This window comes from Alosa alosa, chromosome 21 (assembly GCF_017589495.1).
Source record: "Alosa alosa isolate M-15738 ecotype Scorff River chromosome 21, AALO_Geno_1.1, whole genome shotgun sequence".
NCBI lineage: Eukaryota > Metazoa > Chordata > Actinopteri > Clupeiformes > Clupeidae > Alosa > Alosa alosa.
In genome coordinates, this window is record NC_063209.1 from 20,439,590 (window position 1) to 20,460,093 (window position 20,504).

The 20,504-nt window shown below is 46.9% G+C and overlaps 1 protein-coding gene across 3 annotated transcripts in view; it reads right to left on the reverse strand.

Annotated features, from left to right (window-relative positions):
- Nucleotides 1–125: 125 nt before the first annotated feature.
- pdlim7 (PDZ and LIM domain 7) overlaps nucleotides 126–20,504 on the reverse strand; it is a 35,073-nt gene continuing 14,694 nt past the window's right edge. For 2 of the 3 annotated variants that reach the window (XM_048232033.1, XM_048232035.1), the window contains exons 4-11: nucleotides 18,918–18,945; nucleotides 17,505–17,680; nucleotides 7,903–7,964; nucleotides 6,288–6,552; nucleotides 5,554–5,734; nucleotides 4,586–4,706; nucleotides 3,251–3,366; nucleotides 126–2,367 (exon numbers count right to left, since the gene is read on the reverse strand). In XM_048232033.1, coding sequence (XP_048087990.1) covers nucleotides 2,281–2,367; nucleotides 3,251–3,366; nucleotides 4,586–4,706; nucleotides 5,554–5,734; nucleotides 6,288–6,552; nucleotides 7,903–7,964; nucleotides 17,505–17,680; nucleotides 18,918–18,945 — 1,036 coding nt within the window. In that variant the 3' untranslated portion in view covers nucleotides 126–2,280. The remainder of the gene's footprint in view (nucleotides 2,368–3,250; nucleotides 3,367–4,585; nucleotides 4,707–5,553; nucleotides 5,735–6,287; nucleotides 6,553–7,902; nucleotides 7,965–17,504; nucleotides 17,681–18,917; nucleotides 18,946–20,504) is intronic. The other variant, XM_048232034.1, reaches the window with a different exon arrangement.

Genomic DNA, 20,504 nt, shown 5'->3' on the forward strand with positions numbered 1-20,504 from the left:
TTGTTGAGAAAGATGAGGTGATGGTTTTGTTTTGTGAAAGGATCAGTGGGCATCCCTTATGTGTTCCAATCAGGTATCCGTTGTATTCGGTAGGAAATACCTACACAGAAAAACAACCAATCAAATATTGTACAATATTTATTGATTACAAAGCTCTAACATAGATAATAATTTATAGAGGGTACCCTCTATGCAGGAGTCATTCTTATGCAAACATAAAAAAAAAAATGTCAAGCATGTACATATGAATACAGCAGTATTTTAATAAATGCATAACAATCGTTTATAAAGCTTTTCAAAAGGCACTTGGTACAGTTAAGAAGTTCATACAAAACAAATGGCAAAACCAAAAAATAACCAAAAGGAGAAAAAGAAACACTGAGGAGGATGAAGAGGAGTGAGTGTAGCGTGCGCCAGAGCGAATGGCTTTCAGCTTCTCAGAAGCGCTATGGAGTCTCTCCACTCAATCCACCTCTTAAAGGAGATAAAGAGAGCGTCAGCCAGAACCACTAGTGAAGGGTTCAGCTCCAGCCCCCTGATTGGTGCGTGTCCGCCTCTCCGGCGAATGATCACCAGCGGGGCAGCCTAAGGGTGATGGATAGTGTGGGCAGTGCAAACAAGCCGACCTTGGCGTGTGCAAACAAGGTGACCTTTCCTGAGCTGCGACAAGCTGACCATCGTCTGATTATTTTTTTTTTTTCCACGATAGCCGCCGCTGAACCACCACTGCTACTAATCTGGTGTCCCTCTCATCTACCTCTTACAGAACCCATTATATACACACACACACACACACACACACACACATAAACCACCTCTTACTTCCTCCGTACTGTCCTATTAATAACATTTCCCCCTTTTTGTGTCACTTCATTCATCTTTAACAAACACACCGTGCACCTCAACAACAACAACAAACACAAATTCCCTTTCTGTCTCTGACGCCAGTCTTGCCCTGCTGATGACCCCTGATGTGGGGGGGGGCTGCACTACACTCTTAGTCTCCGCAGAGTGACCGTCCGCACACTCTTAGTCTCCTGACCGTCCGCACACTCTTAGTCTCCTGACCGTCCGCACACTCTTAGTCTCCTGATCGTCCACACACTCCTAGTCTCCACACAGTGACCATCCGCACTCACTCCCTCATCTCTAGTCTCTAATGGGAGGGCCTTACTTTTTTATATATTTGAACCTTTTTTTTGTTTACTGCTGGTTCTAATTACACTTCCTCATTGAATATGAATGGAATCACTCCTGGATATTTAACATGGGAGGCATGGTGCGTGCCGCCGCCGAGGTCAACTCAAGATGCACGTAATCAGCGCTAATGCACTGTTTACCAGATGCATTTTATTCCTCAGTGGCTCCCCCATTACCCTGAGTACTCAAGACACGCATATGAAGCCTGGGCTAAGCAGGGATGGGGGGGGGGGCTAAAGTCTGAAGTCTAGAGGGCCAGGGAAGGGCTCGCAGAAGTCTAATAATATACATCAAACACTAAAGCAGTGGCCCCACTTACTGCCACACGCTCAGTGGCCCACCACAATAGCCTTTCTAGGCCTCCTCCCGAGGGAGGATTAACATGGGGACAATCCAGTGAAGACCCTCACACCACATACTCTCACACACACACACAAAAAGGCTAGTGTGAGGGTGTGTGTGTGTGTATGTGCGTGTGTGTGTGTGTGTGTGTGTGTCTCCTGAGCGGTGCTGATGAGGGTAAAGAGGTGGAGGAAGTTCAGGTGCGATGAGGAGCCTGGAGGCGGAGGCCCATTAGCAAGGTTTGTTTTTCACGCTCCACTTGTGTAGTGTTGGGTGGCTAGTGAGCAGAGAGGGCTCCTTTCAGACTCAACTTTCATCTGGGAATCTCAACAAAACTAGGAGCGCCGAGAGCGAGGATGAGCGCGAGTCTGGCTGAGAGAGTAAACAGCAACCCATATGTTGTTGTTGTAGGGGAGAGGATGTAGAAATAGAGCAATTTTGTTTTTGTTTTTTTGCTGAAAGAGATGCATAACTGGAGTGTCACAGAGTGACCAAAAATTCTGGTGCAAAACGAAAAACAAGAATATGTGAGTGTACGACGGTGTGAAGGCTGCTCTATAGAAAAGAAAGGTTTCATAAATACTGTTGGTTCATTTGAGCAGAAGAGAGTGTTGGGTGAGGTGGGGTGAACCGGTCAATGCGAGGGAAGGGGGCCGTCGGCCATCGCTGTGCGTCCCCACCGAGCCCCAAACAGTACCCACCACCACCACCCCGCCAAACCCTTCTGATGCTGTCAGCTCACACAGGCGAGAAGGCATGGCTTTTACACAGTGGCTTATCCTTCTTGGAGTAGAACGTCTTCCCCTCCAAATTAATCTGACAGAGCTGCGAGGGAGGGAGAGAGGAGAGAGCGTGTGAACACCGCGTTGGCGGGCTTAATCAACAACGGGTAATACACATACAAATATGCAGGCAGACACACACACACACACACACACACACACACACACACACACACAGACACACAGAAAATCTTATGCACATATACTCACACGCACCGTCAAAAAGGCTTAAAACAGACCCAGACACGAACACACTAATACAATACTAGCCACACACAAATGCACACAGCCAACAGACATTGACACAGACACACATATACAGCAATACCAGATACAAAATGTACAAATGGCCACAGTCACAGACACACGGGGCAAACATTCCCAGACAAATATATACTCATGGCAAAGAAGCTAACTCGGGAATGATTTCAGTTCATTCAACAAACAAAGAGAGAGAAGGAGAGAGGGAGGGAGGGAGAGAGGGAGGGAGGGAAAAGAGGGAGGGAGGGAAAAGAGGGAGGGAGGGGAGAGGGAGGGAGGGAAAAGAGGGAGGAGGGGGGAGGGAGGAGAGAGGGAGGGAGGGAGGGAAAAGAACGAGGGAGGGAGGGAAGGAAGGAAAGAAAAAGAACGAGGGAGAGAGGGAGGGAGGGGGGAAAAGAACGAGGGAGGGAGGGAAGGAAGGAAAGAAAAAGAACGAGTGAGAGAGGGAGGGAAAGAAAAAAGAGAAGGGGCGCCTGTGACAAGAACTGAGAGAGAGAGAGATATGGGAGATGAAAGCACACACTGAAAGAAATGGAGAAAGAACTATCTGAGGGTCAAGCAGCCAGCGTCCATATTTTCTGAGCGCATTGTGCGGGCCGACAGGCCAGTGGCTAGATGGGCGGCGGGAGAGGAGCGGCGCTGTGCGGTGGATCACGGTGACTTACGGCGCACACGAAGCACGTGTCATGCCAGCTGTAGCCCAGCGCCTCCAGGAACCGATCCCCCGCATCAATCTTGAAGTCGCAGCCGTGGCATTTAGTGCCAAACATCTTCTCATAATCTGCAGGACACACACACACACACACGACGCACAAAAGAGCAGGCTCAGCAACATCAATGTATAGAAATGCAAATGTCCCAGGAGGAAGGCATCCAAGCATTACAGAGGCACGAGAAGAAAGGCCGACGCAAGAACGTATCACAAAAAAAACAGAATGTCATTTTTTTAACTCTTCTTTTTTCTACCCTGATGTCCTAATGCAGCGGGCCAGAGGGGTGTGATAACAAAAATTGCCTGCGATACTTAAATGGATTGTCCCACTTTTTCCATTAGAGAGAGAGCAAGTCTGGAGTGGCAGGCTTTGGGGCCACCACTCAAAGCAAGTGCTTTCCGGCACAATCCTTTTTAGGTGCTGAGGCTGCAGCTTTCTTTCTTAACAACAGTCAAGTCATTATTTGTCATAAAATGTGGTCAGCTTGTCCACTAGCAGCAGACAAAAGAGGCTTAACATGGCAAAGCTGAAGTCCTGAGAACAATGAAGACCCCTCCCCACACCCACACACACACACATACACATTGTTTAAGGCACTTTGCGGCACGCTTTTTGTTTGGACTATTAAGTAGTCAAATTAAGACAGGCTAGGAAATCAGAAACAAAGTGATTGGGCGATGGATGAAAGGCTCAGAAGATCACATGACGTGTATTAACATCCCACTGATTACAAACACCAATTAAACACAAACACGCTACATAATCGCTCGCCTTAATTAGGCAAATGGCTCTGGATCAAATAATGAGCATTTTTCGGCAAATAGCCGAGTCACATGAAAATGAGTGTGTGTGTGTGTGTGTGTATATGTGTGTGTGTGTGTACTGAAATGTGAATGTGTGTGTGGGTGTGTGTGGGAGGGAGTGTGTATGTAAATGTAAAGCAGTGATTCTGAAGTGTGTAAAGCATTTGCATGCTTGTATAATCAGTGCAGTCCTTAGTCTGTATGTGGAAGTGATGTTAGTTAGAGGTACTTCTGTCTTTGAGAGTGTGTGTGTGTGTGTGTGTGTGTCACCATATATGTGCATACATCTTCTTGCCCCCTGTCTGTGTGTAGGTGTGTATGGCAAACAAAACTGGCCTCAGCTGAAATCGCGTGTGAAGCTCGCTCTGCCACTGCCCTGCTGGAGTGGGTTTGCCAGCGGTGGTGATGGGGGCTGTCAATACGATGTGAGCGCGGGCGTGAGAGACGTGGCGTGGCGTGACGGGACATGACGCGTCGGTCTCACCTCTTTCACAGTAGGGCTCCCCCTCCTCCATGTAGAAGGCCTGGTTCCTGATGGGCGCCTTGCAGGCGGCACACAGGAAGCACTGGACGTGGTAGGTCATCTTCAGGGCGTGCATGATCTCCTGGGGGGGGGATGGGGGGTGAGATTCTGAGAAGGCACGCAATCCAGGGAGGAGCAGCAGCAGCAGCATGTGGATTGATGCTCATCTTCACACACACACAAACACACACACACACACAAAGCCACCACTCACACATAAACCCACATGCATCAAATCACTCTCACTTAAATAGAATCACCGCTCACACATAAACCCGTGCACACTCACGCGCACACTCACACTCACACTCACACTCACACTCACACTCACACTCACACTCACACTCACACTCACACTCACTCACACTCACACTCTGAACCCACAGCCTTAGCACCTCCCATTAGCCTGGTGAGCATGAGTGCAGTCTGTCAGCGGAGTGGGCGAGTCAGGTGCAGCAGGGCAGCCTGGCGCAGTTAGTTATGTGACATGGCGGCCCATCCATCCGCTCTCTGTCATACGAGGGCACTGACCAGCCACTGATCCACACACCCGCCGCCTCACCCTCCCTGCACACACCATCAATCTAGCCCTCGCAAACAATGCTTTTAGCTCTCTTCTTTTGAACTGAATGCCTTCTTTCTTAGCATGTTATACACACATACTGTATATAAATACATACAAAAATAGCGTGTGGTTATTAATGAATGCTATTACTCTAAGTAACTAATGCTGTAATTCAAATGTAATGAAGAAAACTCTTAATATAATAGTTATTATGTTATTATATATGTTATTATATAAATATAATAACAGACTAATCTTTTAATACACAAACTTCTTATAATGGAATATGATCTGAAATGGTATTTAGTAAATATAATAACAGCTACTGATTTGTATACGTGTGAAACCCTCCACCCAAACTCACCCCTGTGATGATCTTTTTACATCTGGCACAATTGGGAGCGTAGCGGTTGTCGTAGCACTTGGTGCAGTACACCGAGCCTCTCTCCTCGAAGAAGCCTCCCTCGTCCAGAAGCACTTTACACTGACAGCAGGTGAACTCCTCCGGGTGCCAGGAACGACCCAGCGCTACCACATAGCGACCTCTAAAACACCCAAGTGCAAGTGCGCACACACACACACACAAATTGACACAGGCACACACACACACACACAAACAAATGTCTCATACACCTTCACCCTGTACATTAGCACAGTGGAAAGATGCAGTGTTGGGATCCACAACAGGACAAAGCACTAAGAAAAGGCTCGGGAACACAAGGGTCACTTAATGGAGATGTCCACTCAGACCCCTCCGACACGCCAGTTTAGCACAAAGTGCTATAGAGCCAGAGCTCAGAGCACTGTTTGAAGTGAGCTTGTACTTAACGCTATGTGATACCTCCTTGTCAATCTTTGTTTCTAATAAATCTCCACTCCCTTTTTTTGCACTTATAGCCTGCACGGCCTCCAGAGGAGCTGCCGTTTAACACCTCTGGACTGTCCGACTGAGTGAAGGACCTTAGGACCTGGAGGACCTTAACATGAGGCCTGGGACTGTATGGGGGTGCAGTAAGGAACGGCCACCACCAGAGGCCTGGGAGTCTCTATGGGGGTGCAGTAAGGGGCGGCCACAGACAGGGGGCAGCAGACACCCACCTGATGACCTTGTTGCAGGCACCGCAGAGTGGGGTGCGGCCGTTGCCTCCAGCGCCCCCGGTGGCGTTGGGCCCCTGCTGGGCGGCCTGCAGGATGGAGCTGCGGTTCTGCATGGGCGTGGGCTCCGCCGGCTGCGTGTGCTGCGTCAGCACCGTGCTCGTCTTGTCCGGGGCGTAGCGGTCGGCGAAGTCGGGGTCCGTCACCCACGGGGGGCGCGCAGAGGGGGCCCGCGGCCCAGCGGGCGGCTTGGGAGCAGGAGTCGCTGCTGAAGCAGAAGGAGAGGACAGTAAGGATGGTCAGCACATGATGGAGCCCCCCCCTCCCCTCCCCCCTCCCATCCCACTGGCCTCTATCAAAACCCATCTATAGCCCATAACTAGCTCCACACCCAACTGGCCTCTATAAAAACCCATCTATAGCCCATAACTAGCCCCCCTCCCCCCTCCCATCCCACTGGCCTCTATAAAAACCCATCTATAGCCCATAACTAGCTCCACACCCCACTGGCCTCTATAAAAACCCATCCATAGCCCATAACTAGCTCCACATCCCACTGGCCTCTATAAAAACCCATCTATAGCCCATAACTAGCCCCCTCCCATCCCACTGGCCTCTATAAAACCCATCTATAGCCATAACTAGCCCCCTCCCCTCCCATCCCACTGGCCTCTATAAAACCCATCTATAGCCCATAACTAGCTCCACACCCCACTGGCCTCTATAAAAACCCATCCATAGCCCATAACTAGCTCCACATCCCACTGGCCTCTATAAAAACCCATCTATAGCCCATAACTAGCCCCCCTCCCATCCCACTGGCCTCTATAAAAACCCATCTATAGCCCATAACTAGCTCCACACCCCACTGGCCTCTATAAAAATCCATCTATAGCCCATAACTAGCTCCACATCCCACTGGCCTCTATAAAAACCCATCTATAGCCCATAACTAGCTCCACACCCCACTGGCCTCTATAAAAACCCATTTGCATTGATGAGCAGCAGGACTGTATTGGGTCCCTTGTTCTGTCTGTTACTTAGTTATCTCAATGACCAGTAGCATGGACCTAATGGAACGAGTCATTGAGTCGTGTAATCGCAGCACTACAGCCCGCATCTAGTCCCTCAGCACACAGCTAGGAGGAGAAGATGGAGGTGGTGCTGTCTGGTATGGGGGGACACCGGGACTTGGCAACTGTCGCAGTCAGACATGAGTGACTGGACCCAGAGCGCAGCTAGCCATCATAGCGAATTCTGGGAACAGACCTGGGCCGGACGCACCACAGAACTGGCCCACTGGAAAGAGTCCACAGCTGCCTGGGTTAGGACCAGTGGGAGAGAAACAGCTGCTGTATTTGATGGTGGGCCCATTATGTTCAGCTGTGCTTTGACACAAACACTGTGAAGTGAAAAACAGCTTTTTTTTTTTTTTTTTTTTTTTATTCCTCGACGTGTCTCGGCACAGCTGAGGCCGTTTCGGTCCAAGTGTCTGCGTGGCGCTTGTAATTGCGGTCTATCTCACAGGATGATATTGATGTTCACAACAGAAAAAGTGAAATTAGCCACAGGTCAAGGCACTGGACCGGTGAAAGCCTGCCACGCCAGTCCGGCTTACCTGGAACTGCCTCCGGTCTCTCTGCAGGTTTGGCTTTAGAGGGAGATGACGCTGGCCCATGACTGTGAAGAAAAACAAACTAGCCTTAGGAGAGCATCCTCAACAGACGAACACGTGGGATGAGAGGATGGTCACAGTAGTAATAATAATATATTGTATTGGCAATAGTGGATTAGAGCTACTGTCATGAGAAATCCCTCTGGAAAGTTCCCAGTGGAAAATTCAAACGGTTCCACGTTTTCCCAGATGGTTCAGTCCGTAAGCACCCATGTCCAATGTTCACACTTGTTGCCTAAGCATCTTGGCAATACTGTTTCAGCTTAAGCGCAGCACGCACAATTACCCCATTACCTGTGATGGCGCTTTTACGGGAGCTCTCTGCTTAGCGGACAATTAGGACCATTAGGGAGACTGAGAGTGTGTGCCCTGCTCATAGACACCCATCCATGGGCACGGCGGTCCTTCGGAGTCTGTGTGGGTCACTTGGCAGAGGGCTGAACAGTATTCAGCTCACTACAATAAGCCTTTGTTTACCCCAGGGGGGCCCTGGTGCGTGTGCACACTCAATGCCACTTTGACCAACATTTCTCACAGGTATTTTCACAATACCCAACATATTTTGAGGGTTTTTTTTGTTTTGTTTTGTTTTGTTTTGTCTTTTGCTGGCTTTTTTTTTGTTTGTTTCTTTTACTTTCTCTTAAAGCAAAAGCTGTAAGTGGAGCAAACAGCCCGTGCCGATGGGGACTCTACAGTAAGTAAATAAGGCTCTTAAAAGTGTGTTATTTTTTTCAGCCTAATTGTGTTTGCATGGGCTCTCGGCTCTCAACTGCTGTGGGAAGGCATCTGTGTACACAAAAGAGAGGGAGAGAGGGAGAAAGACAGAGAGAAAGACGGAGAGAGAGAGAGATAGCGTGAAAGAGAGAAAGAGGGAGAGAGATAAAGAGAGAGAGCAAGTGAGAGGGAGATGGAAGCACCTGGTGAGAGAGTGTACTTTGCCTCCAGGAAATAGTGAATTTTAATACAGCTGTGTGGTGTGCCAGACTGGTCTCACAGGGGCAGTTGTTCCAGGCGCTCTTGAGTTGTGATTGCATATGGCAGACAGTCCAATCATCCCACGGAAACTCTCAACTCCACACGAGCAGAGCTCAAAAAATGCCTTAGCTTCTCGGGGGAATCAAAAAAAGAAAAAGAAAACTTTCAGTGACAACTGCACTGAATCTATCAGCATATCTTATCACCAACTCCCTCTCAATTACACTGAGCAGTGCTTTTAAAAACACTCAATCGCAGGGAAGATGGTGCCACATCTAGGTCTAATCATGTCTAAATACAGCTACCACTCTGATGTGTGCCACCCTCACCTCTTGATGGACTCAAGACTTTTAATACTTGTGAATAACCCATAACGATGCACTCTGAGCGTCTAAGTGAGCTCATTAGAGAGAAGGTGCATCCAGATCATTACCTAGTCTCTCTCAATCACCTTTCCCACTGCCATAGTTTAAATCCCCCTCACTGCCGCAACTACACACAATAATGGACTAGCACATTCTTCACAATGTGTCTAATTATGCAGCTACATTAAGACAATATTTAGAAGACTTTACAATGCTTACTAGACGTATTAAATTAAATTAGTACTTATTAGAGTGTGTATTTGTGAAAGTAATGTTGTGCGGTGTTGTGTAATGTTCTGGTGTTCCCATATTAGGTTTTACTGTGAAGTCAGTGTAGATTATAGGCACTATTTTATAGAGATGGAGTTGATCCTGAGGTAAAGTTGACACTGGTTAGCTAGAAAGCTATTTGCTAGAAAGTTCTAGAAGTGATGAGACAGCAGAATAGTGACAGATAACATCATAAAGAGAAACAGAAGACAGATGACAGGGTGAGGTCTTTTTTTCTTTATGTTTTATGTATTGACTATGGAGAGCAAAGAGACAGAACAGTTCTCTTGTCTTGCTTAATGGAGAGAGAGAGAGAGAGAGGAACAGAGAGGAAGAAAAAAAAAAAAAAAAGACAAATCCAAAGCAAAATAGATTCAGAGCTCAGAGATGGAAAAATTAAGATGTGGAGCATACAATAGGTGGAACACAGAGCAAAGGAAAAAAAGGAAAGAAAACATCAATGTATACATACATCTCCTCCAACATATATTCACTGTCCCTTTTTCCATGCCAATCTAAATGTTTGGGCAATCTAGCCTAGTAGGTGTCCTGCCATTGAATAAGATGACTACATTTGAAAGAGAAAGGGAAATAGAAAGAGAGAGAGAGAGAAAAAAACAATTGAAAGAGAGAGGGAGAGGTCACAGAGGGCTGGAACAGTACATCTGGAGAGGAATAAAAAGGTTGCAGTCTCCACTGCTGAGAAACTCTCCCGGATTTAACGACAGCGTTCACGGAACTTACTAGAACCGTGAAACAGAGGCCACACATGCACGCACACATACATACCCTCACACGCACGCACACATACACACACACATACACACACACACACACAGTCCTGTGGAAAGAGGCACTCTTGGCAGAGAGGCTGACAGGCTCAGTATGCGTGGATCCACTTTTGTCGTGTTATGGTATCGGCTGAACGTCTTACTAATATTCACATTTAGTTTCTTTTTTGCTATTTTTAGTCAAGCTTTTTCTAAGTTTTTTATGTTTACTTAAGTACAGGCTTAACCCCCCATTCCTGAGCCCTTTCCTCAGCTCAAGCATGTGGTATCATAATAGTCATCACCGTGGATGACTTTTGTTGTTTTTCAGTTGTATAAATTAATCATCTATGACCATCGTCATCATCATCATCATCATCATCATCGTCATCATCGTCGTCATCATCGTCGCTTGCGTTGTTTGTTTCGGAAACAGGCCCCCGCTGTTGTCCATGATGACAGGGGAACAGACGGTCGCTCAGGATTTGATATTGAGGGATCGTGCGGAGCGGTCATGATGCCAGTCCCTCAGCCGGGCATAGCGGGGACTCTGGATCTCACTAAGGAACTTTTCCCTAGCCGGACCGAGGAGATGAGGAGAGGAGATGAGGAGAGAGGAGAAGAGGAGAGAGGAGAAGAGGAGAAGAGGAGAAGAGGAGAGAGGAGATGAGGAGAGGAGAGAGGAGAAGAGGAGAGGAGGAGAGGAGAGAGGAGAAGAGGAGAGGAGAGGAGGAGAGAGGAGAAGAGGAGAGGAGGAGAGAGGAGAAGAGGAGAGAGAAGAACAGAAGAGAGGAGAGAAGAGAAGAGAAGAGGAAAGAAGAGAAGAGAAGTAAGAAGATAGAAGAGAAGAGGAAAGAAGAGAAGAATAGATAGATAAAAAGAATACCAAGAGGAAGAGTAAATAAAGAGATAGAGGGATGAAAAACAGAGAGACAGCATGTGGAGGAAAAATAAAAGGTGAAGGAAAGAGAAAAGAAGTCAGAAGGCACATTTGAGAAACAGGGGAAGTACATGCAAAGCAGCGCTCCTAACTACTCAATGGCCATGCAATCAAAAAGTACACACACACACACACACACACACACACAGACACACACACACACACACAGACACTTCACTGCTGCCAGACCAACAGGTAGCATGTGCATCTCTAATTAGAGATTTGATATGCTGATCCGCCTCTCGCTCGCATGGAGGGGAAGCATTAAAAAGTGACTAATTATGAGCGTGGTGGAATGGAGCTCCAAAATGAACATGAACAAAAGGTCATCATCATCATCATCATCACTACAGTCATCATCATCATCATCATCATCATCATCATCATCATCATCATCATCATCATCATCATCATCATCATCATCATCATCATCATCATCATCATCATCATCATCATCATCATCATCATCACCATCATCATCATCATCATCATCATCATCATCATCATCATCATCATCATCATCATCATCATCATCATCATCATCATCATCATCATCATCATCATCATCATCATCATCATCATCATCATCATCATCATCATCATCATCATCATCATCATCATCATCATCATCATCATCATCATCATCATCATCATCATCATCACCATCATCATCATCATCATCATCATCATCATCATCATCATCATCATCATCATCATCATCATCATCATCATCATCATCATCATCATCATCATCATCATCATCATCATCATCATCATCATCATCATCATCATCATCATCATCATCACCATCATCATCATCATCATCATCATCATCATCATCATCATCATCATCATCATCATCATCATCATCATCATCATCATCATCATCATCATCATCATCATCATCATCATCATCATCATCATCATCATCATCATCATCATCATCATCATCATCATCATCATCATCATCATCATCATCATCATCATCATCATCATCATCATCATCATCATCATCATCATCATCATCATCATCATCATCATCATCATCATCATCATCATCATCATCATCATCATCATCATCATCATCATCATCATCATCATCATCATCATCATCATCATCATCATCATCATCATCATCATCATCATCATCATCATCATCATCATCATCATCATCATCATCATCATCATCATCATCATCATCATCATCATCATCATCATCATCATCATCATCGCCATCATCGCCGCCATCATCGCCGCCATCATCGCCGCCATCATCGCCGCCATCATCGCCGCCATCATCGCCGCCATCATCGCCGCCATCATCGCCGCCATCATAACCCCAAACCAAGCAATGCGGCTGCATGTCACTAGGGAGAGGAGCGAAGCGTTTCACACAGGTTTACCTGGCCCTTTTCATGGTTTCATCGTCTGGGTCCTGCACTGAGAACCAGGAGAGAGACACACATCAAAGAATGTCCTCCGTCTGTGAAGCAACATCTGCAGTGCACAGGCATGCCTACACTAAGCCCACGGGGAACATGCACATCCCCTTAGAGTGGCCAGACACACTAATACTCCTGGGAAAAGTCACAATCCACATGCATTTGTTTCGGATCTTTGAGCGCATGCTAGAAGATGATTACCATGATCCGACCCTACATTAGATGCATTGTGTTCTATTTCAGAACTGTGTTTCAGCACAAAACGTTTTTTGTGAAGCCGCGCCATCTTATCTGCCTTAATGTTCTCACACATGCCTGATGAACAACAACAAAAAACAACAACACACACGCGCAAAGCTTCACAGCGCATTTTTGTCCGATTACTTTCTGAACCACTGAATAGAAGGCATCCCAAACTGACGGCACATACACGGCATAGCATTCGCATTCCTCAGATCAAACCCGAACAAGTCCCTTTTGAAAACAATTATGGAACAGACGTCAGCTGGGCAACGGCACTAAACGGCCCAAAACGGGCACCGATAGCCTCCTGCGTCTCATGAACGGACTTGCACGCTCTCATTAAGTCATTAGCACCTGATGCTAACACGGCCTCACACAGCCTCTGCCTAGCGCCCGCATCCTGTGGGAGGATGGACAGCTAAGCCCCAAGACCTTTCTCCCTGCGCGGACGTCCTCTGGGACCATACTGCATTCTCGTCCCCTTGTCTGTTATGCTTTAGGAGCACACAAGTCACACACAAACACACAAATCCACCCCCTTCTTCACACACACACACACACAAACACCACCCCCCAACCCAACCCAAGTGCTTCCAGTCAGGCGCCCACAGAGGGATTGTGCTCGGCCCTTTGCTGGCCCTGGCTTACTGAAGTCAGTGCCCGTGAGCTGGGCGAGGATGCGGAAGGAGCGGGACTGGGTGGTGCCAGTGCGTGGCTGCCAGTCCTGGGTGTCCTCCATCAACCTCTTCTTACTGCGGTCGTTGGGGATGAAGCAGGGGTCCATCCGAAGACCATACCTATGGGAGTGGCAGGAGAGCGGATGATCATATCCTTTGGAGACTGACCAAGACAGCACTAGCTTCTTGCTGGACAGTAAGATTATTAAAAACTCTACCCAAATAGTAACACTCAATTCTTTCTAGGGCACTTCAAGTTGCACCAGGCACTCACTATCGACCACTTTTGGAAAAAAAATACACCTAATGTTGACTTTTAAATTCCTTGAGGACATAACTCGCACTTTAATTAAATGTGATGTAACTCACACTTTAATTACTGAACTGCTGGATTCATGCCATTATGGTCGGTTTACTCCACAGGACGGAGCAAATGGGCAGACTACTGGGGCCACATGGGAAGCCCCTGGCTGCCGCATTACTTTCCCACTGTCTAGTTTCTCAATGCGTTCAAACCCCTAACACCACAGTGCAACAGACTTACTTGCCCACTTGACCAAAGTCTCCATAGTAAGCCACTCCTCTGACGAAGCGCAGACAGGCGCACACAGAACAAACGGGATGGAGGGAGATGAGGGGGGAGGAGAAAAAAAGACAAATAAGAATAGAGAGAGAGAGAAAGAGAGAGAGAGAAGCAGCTTAAACAACAGAGAGCAAACACACATCCATCACCATCACCACTTCAGGCCAACTGACCTCTGTAGTAAATCTGTCAGGCACACTGTTTGTGAAACCTAATCAAATAACACCTGGCAATCAATACCTAATAATGCTGCCCAAATAAAGTCAAAACAAAGTCATCCGTCATAAGGCAACGACAGAATGAATACTGATTTAAAATCTAGCTGCGAGGAGGTCATTTCATATGAAGTTTGAGCTAGTGAAGTATGGTAGTGAGGAGAGGTATGGCATGGTGAATGTAGACATAAGATGAAGGCTAGCAGCAGAGCAGCAGAATGTAGGACAGACCAGGGCCTGCTACGTAACACTAGCTTCTGATCTGGGGCTAAATGGACAGACCAGGGCCTGCTACGTAACACTAGCTTCTGATCTGGGGCTAAATGGGGGTTGGGGTGGAGTGGGACTCTCAACTCTACACAAAGAAACAGAAAAGAAAGTAAAAAGAAGTTTACTGACTTTTCTTCACCCTCGACCAGCTGGGTAGAAAGAAGAGAAGAGCAGAACAGAACAGAGAAGGGGAGGAAAAGATTAGTAGAGACACAGAGGTAAACCGGCTGAAAAGAACATGGTACCACTAGGCAGGCAGAACAGAAAAAAAAAACATATTCTTTTAGAACAGGCAGAACACAAAACACATCTTTTTAGTTAGGAATTGGAATAAAGGATTTAATAAACAACACGCATGCTTTGAGTGCCTATGAAACAAGTTGAAGCTTGTCACCATGGTTAGTGTTCCTGTGCATTGGGAGTGCATGAGCCCAGCCCAACTGTGGCCCAGATCTGTCCTTGATGTGACCTCAGTGTTTCCCATACATTGACTTAATTGTGGCGGCCCACCACAATATCAACATTGACCACCACACAATGATTTTCCAGGTTGTACTAAAAAATTGTGCTTAAATCTGGTTAGAATCATAACCACGCTGTGCTAATTTGTTAAAAACTGTTGTATTCAAGTTAATTCTGCAAACCTACCCCCACAAATAGAATTCAGTTCTGTGGGAAAAACTGGACCTGATGGGATGGGTCAGGTCCTGGGCGACATGGGACTAATCCATTGAGTTCTCTGGCATCTTAATGATGTAATGGTGGTGACAACACAAAATCTCCTGTTGTCCACCTGGTGTGAAAGGTCACGGTATGTTAGCCTATCTTGGCCCCGCGAATGTCACAAGTGAGGGACAGCAGAACTGTCAACATAACTCATCTGTCAGAATGCAGCATTTATTAATATGCCCCAAGACATTTCAGCATCTTCCAACGGCTTCACACCAACCCCCCACACACCGCCCCGAAGCACTCGGGAACATTTGGTGCACGTTATGCAGACACAGGCACATTTCACTGCAAGGGCAGGCTGAACGTCAATAAACCCCAACAGCACACACACACACACACACACACACACACACAAATATTAATATGCCAGCAAACACAAACCATACACACACAAATATTCATATGCAAGCAAACACAAACACAAACCATATACACGCACACAAACATACATATGTCAACACACACACACACACCAAAAGCAGTGATGCAACACCCCGTCCAATCCCCTGAGATCATGGTGAAGTCAACACTTCCTCCTTGGTGCGCAATCAGATCACATTACTTCCAGTGCGGCTTGGCAACACAACACCAGTATGTTGGGCAAACAGGCCCTGCATTACAAACAAGACTCAATCATCCCCACTAACATCACTCTGACTGCACACGCAGCTCACCATATCCACATCTGAGGCATGTTTAAAGACTTTGAAACAAAGCCCTCTGACAAGTTTTTGTAATTTGTAAATTGGACGGCGAATGGCTCCAAGCTGTAAAAACATATACGAGTGAGGATCCACATGGCGGCCTCTCCAAGTAAGGCTCGTTAAGTAATCCGGCACCCCAGCAGTAAAAGCACTTTGAGAACTCAGCAGATTTTATGGGAGGGGTTTGGGGAGGATGGGCAGGGGGGAGAGGAGAGCAAGGGGCGTGGGGGTGAGCTATAAACAGCCCCCGACAACATCAAGACCTGGCCAAAAGTCAGCCCTTCAACCCCCTCCTCCAGTGAACCTTCACAGGCCTTAGACCTGCACAACCCTCTGGTTCCATTTGCAAAGACTCATGGCAAAACTGAAAGACTTCTTCCCGTACTTTTTGATCATCCTTTTCTCCGTTTTCTAGACTTGAAAAAATACATATGCACGGCTCGTAAATAATCTGGCATTGCTAAACGTCGGAGGCGAGAGAGGGCTGGTGTGTTTGCGTGGCAGGATCAAAATTCCCCTCCAGCTCTGCGTGCGTGACCGTGTTATCATCTCTTCTGACAAAAACGCAGACAGCCACTCGGCTCGGTACTGCTCGGCGGGGCATTTTTTGGCCGGCCGGTCGAGCGGATTGGCATTCAGTCCGGCGAGTCCAGAAGGTAACCAAGAGCAGCTGCCCCACAACACACTCTGTTTATCAGAAGCCTGGGGCCCTGCCTGCACTAAATGAGCTCCGAATTTGAGAGATGAAAGTCGTACAGGCAAGCAGGAGGACGGGTGGGTGAGCAGGCGGGCGGGCACGCTTTTGGACACACACACACACACACACACACACACACACACACACACACACACACACACACACACCTCTCTTCTGCTCACCACTCAGGAATGTTGATGCTAACAGAACACTGAGAAGAGGGAAAAACATTTCGTTCTTCTTTTTTTTCCTAAAAAACCCCCACCTCCGTCCTTTCAGGTCACTCTGATCCCGTACAGTGTCCAGCTGTCTCTCTGCAGCACGACTACTGCGGATTCAGCAGACGCAGAAATCCTTGGTCTCAATCCCACTTCACCTTCGGCCAGAGGAGAGATGGGGGCTTGGAGTCAGCTTTGGAGTCCATCTCTCTCAAAAAGCCGTGCAACCTTAGCTCCGCATACTGTGTCAATCACTCACTCGATGTTCTCCACAGCAGAAAAACACACACACACACACACACACACACACACACACACAGTCAACATAACTGTTCCAGATTCTGATACAGATCCAATACGAGCCTCCGGTGAAACAGAAAAAGAGTAAAGGGGCAATGGAGAGACAGACAGAATAGAATCCAGAGGGCTGTGACGCACACCTACCCATTGTGTGGTTGTGACATGCTAGTGCCCGAGTTAAGCTTATACGACACAGGCTTGATGACGGGGCCCGTGCCCGCTGTGCCGCCCCCTGGCGTGAACGGCCGTGCCATCTTGTTTATGGCCGTGCTGGGGGCAAATGAGTACTTGGGCAGACTGGAGGCAGGAGCAAGCGAGTCCTGCATGTGGGAGAAACACACACACACACACACACACAAACAGAGCAGCAAACCAACACCATGCAGTCAAAAAGTGAACGCACGTAAAACGTGAACACACACACACACATACAATGCAGAGATATATGCACACGCTGGCTTTTTCCCTTTGAGTAATGGCACAATCACAGACTGAAGGTTCAGATTAGTTTAATAGAATTCCATCAGAGAGCCTTTGGACAGTTGGCACTTAACAAATGCGTTGAGTCATTGAACACAGACCCGCTGCCAATAGCCTATTCTTGTGAGTGCGTCCTGAGGAAATGCTTAAGAAGTGTGAACACGCCCCAATTTTCTGACAAATATTTACTCTGGGCATCCGCCAAGACTGACCCGGACAGATACTCTCACATTTCTGCTGGCTCGGCTATTCAGCACTTGAGCCGGCTCCAAAGAATTAACTTTAACTGATACGCCTTGGATTCGACTGGGAGTTGTGTGTGTGTGATGGATTTCATGCAGTGGGATGATGGCTGACCACATCCACTAGGGGGCGATTTTCCATCCATTTCTTAGTTTTTGGGGGGGTTTTTTAAGGTTTACACAGGAGACATGAGAGCGTGATTAATTTCTCACAGGAGCTCAACATGTCAATGTATATTTACATCTCTGTTCTACAGTGTCTGCTGGAGATTAAATATCTGACTGTGTGTGTGTGTGTGTGTGTGGGGGGTTTGGGGGCCTGGGCTCTCTGACTGAGGTCAGTGTTTGGAGGGACGCAGAAGCAACTTGGCAAGTTCCGTCTGGGATTGTGCTCTTCCATAACGGATGCTGTGAAAACATGCCAGCTACACAAACACAAGCAAGTTTGGATGTGTTTTTTTGTTATTTGGTATTCTTAATCAGACAGGCCAACCAAACAAACTTGAATGGTGCCGCTGTGCTTAATGCAATGTGTGACCAGTCACCACAGGAGAGCTTGACCACGTTGACAATCATAAGTGACATTGCCATTGGACACACATAAATCTTTGACGCTACAACAATATGCTAAACAATTAGCATAGAGGGAAACAATCTATATTACAAGAACAAAGAACAGCTCATGTCAAAAAAACATAACAAAGGCTTGGTAGGACTGTCATGCGTGAAACATTTGATTGGTCTCAATCCTGTACTGACTGGTTGACATTGCAGAAGCACGCATGTGATTCAAGCGCAAAGTGATGTCATTAGACTGTAAAAAATAAAGGCTTACCTTCTGTTCTTGCCCAGGAGCGAGAGCTCTGTTGAAAGAATCAAAGACAAAGAGGGTTACAGAGAAGGAAATGCTGCAGCCTAATGTGGTAAGGAGGAGAATTTGAAATCTGCCAGCCTTGCCCAAAAGGTTATGAAACTTTTTTTCCCCCCAGGGACAAGCTAGATAGTTCTAATTGTTACTGTGCCAATCAATACATAAAGCAAAGAATAGTTGTAAAATACCAACTTATATCAATAAGAACCTGACAAAGCTAATCATTCTTCAATTGATACTGTAAAGTATTCACAGGGCTAAGTAGTGAGGGTAACATTGCCAACAGCATGATATACCAACAGCCAGTTTACTTAAAATCCCCCTCACAGTGAAGTCTGCCATTGGGTGAAAGATGACAAATTAAGCAGAACCACAGCCATCACAACCGTCTCATTATCTTCCCACCACTCGACTTCCTCTCCTTCTGTGTACAGTGCAGAAAATGGCTGCCTCAGCCTGTGTGTGTGTGTGTGTGTGTGTGTGAGTGAGTGAGTGAGTGAGTGAGTGAGAAAGATGGCCTGGCCAAACTGCAGATTTTATGGCATTGCATTATTGACCCTGTCAGTGGACCTCACTGCGTTTCCTGTGATGAGCTCAATTCACTGTCGTCCCACAAGCGGCTCCCACAAGATAGCTGCCCAGCACTATTTTAAGGGTGACAGCAATGCGTCTGAGCCAGGCCTAATTGCAAAGCAGATTTGATTAACGCCACCAGGGACAATTACAAGTTACATTAAATTTGGAAATTCTTAGGTGCTGTGGACCATCAACGGCGAGCGTGAAGGGGAAAATGACCCCTCTATTTCTAAAAATAAGTGCAGGCTTGTAAAGTCAGACGCAGCTACAAAACAGTCAGCAATTTATTTTTTGTGCAAGACCAAGTACATTGCGCCACATTGTTATTAATGAGGCCTTCACAGACTGCTTCATAATGCAGCATTTAAAAAGAAACATGTTACTGCCTGGCAGACATTTCCAAGCAGTCAAAAAGGCTCTAACAAAATGGCTTGAGACTCAGGAGACTTTTCAAAAGCAGATCATGATTTATGCATCAAATAAGTCCAGGCTTTTAAGACCCCCTTAATCAGGCCCTGGGCGGATGGACAGTGAGAAAGGTGGCTATTGTGCTGCGGCCAAAGCATGAAGCTCGGATATCATGGGGTGCAGTTACGTTCCTTGTCCCCCTCCCCCACAGCCCCCACACACACACACACACACACACACGTCCCCTCCACCGCTATGGCAACGGCACCCATGTTTCCTCTGAGGAGCATGGGTAGAACTCAGAACCCGGAACACAGAGGGGGGAATCCAACAGCTGCTGGACATGAAAAATGGAATGTCTTGCATGGAAGTTGAGGCTGTTTGTCATACTTGTTGCCTTGTCGACAGGTCACAAGAGTTCTGGTCAGTTTGGGAAAAATTCACAAAATATTCTGAGGGAAACAAAAAATACGAAGAAATGAAAGGAAATGGGAACAAAAGACCTCATGACTTTATCAGATAAGGGTTTTGGTAAATTAAATTGAACTCGAGTTTATCACTGGCCGT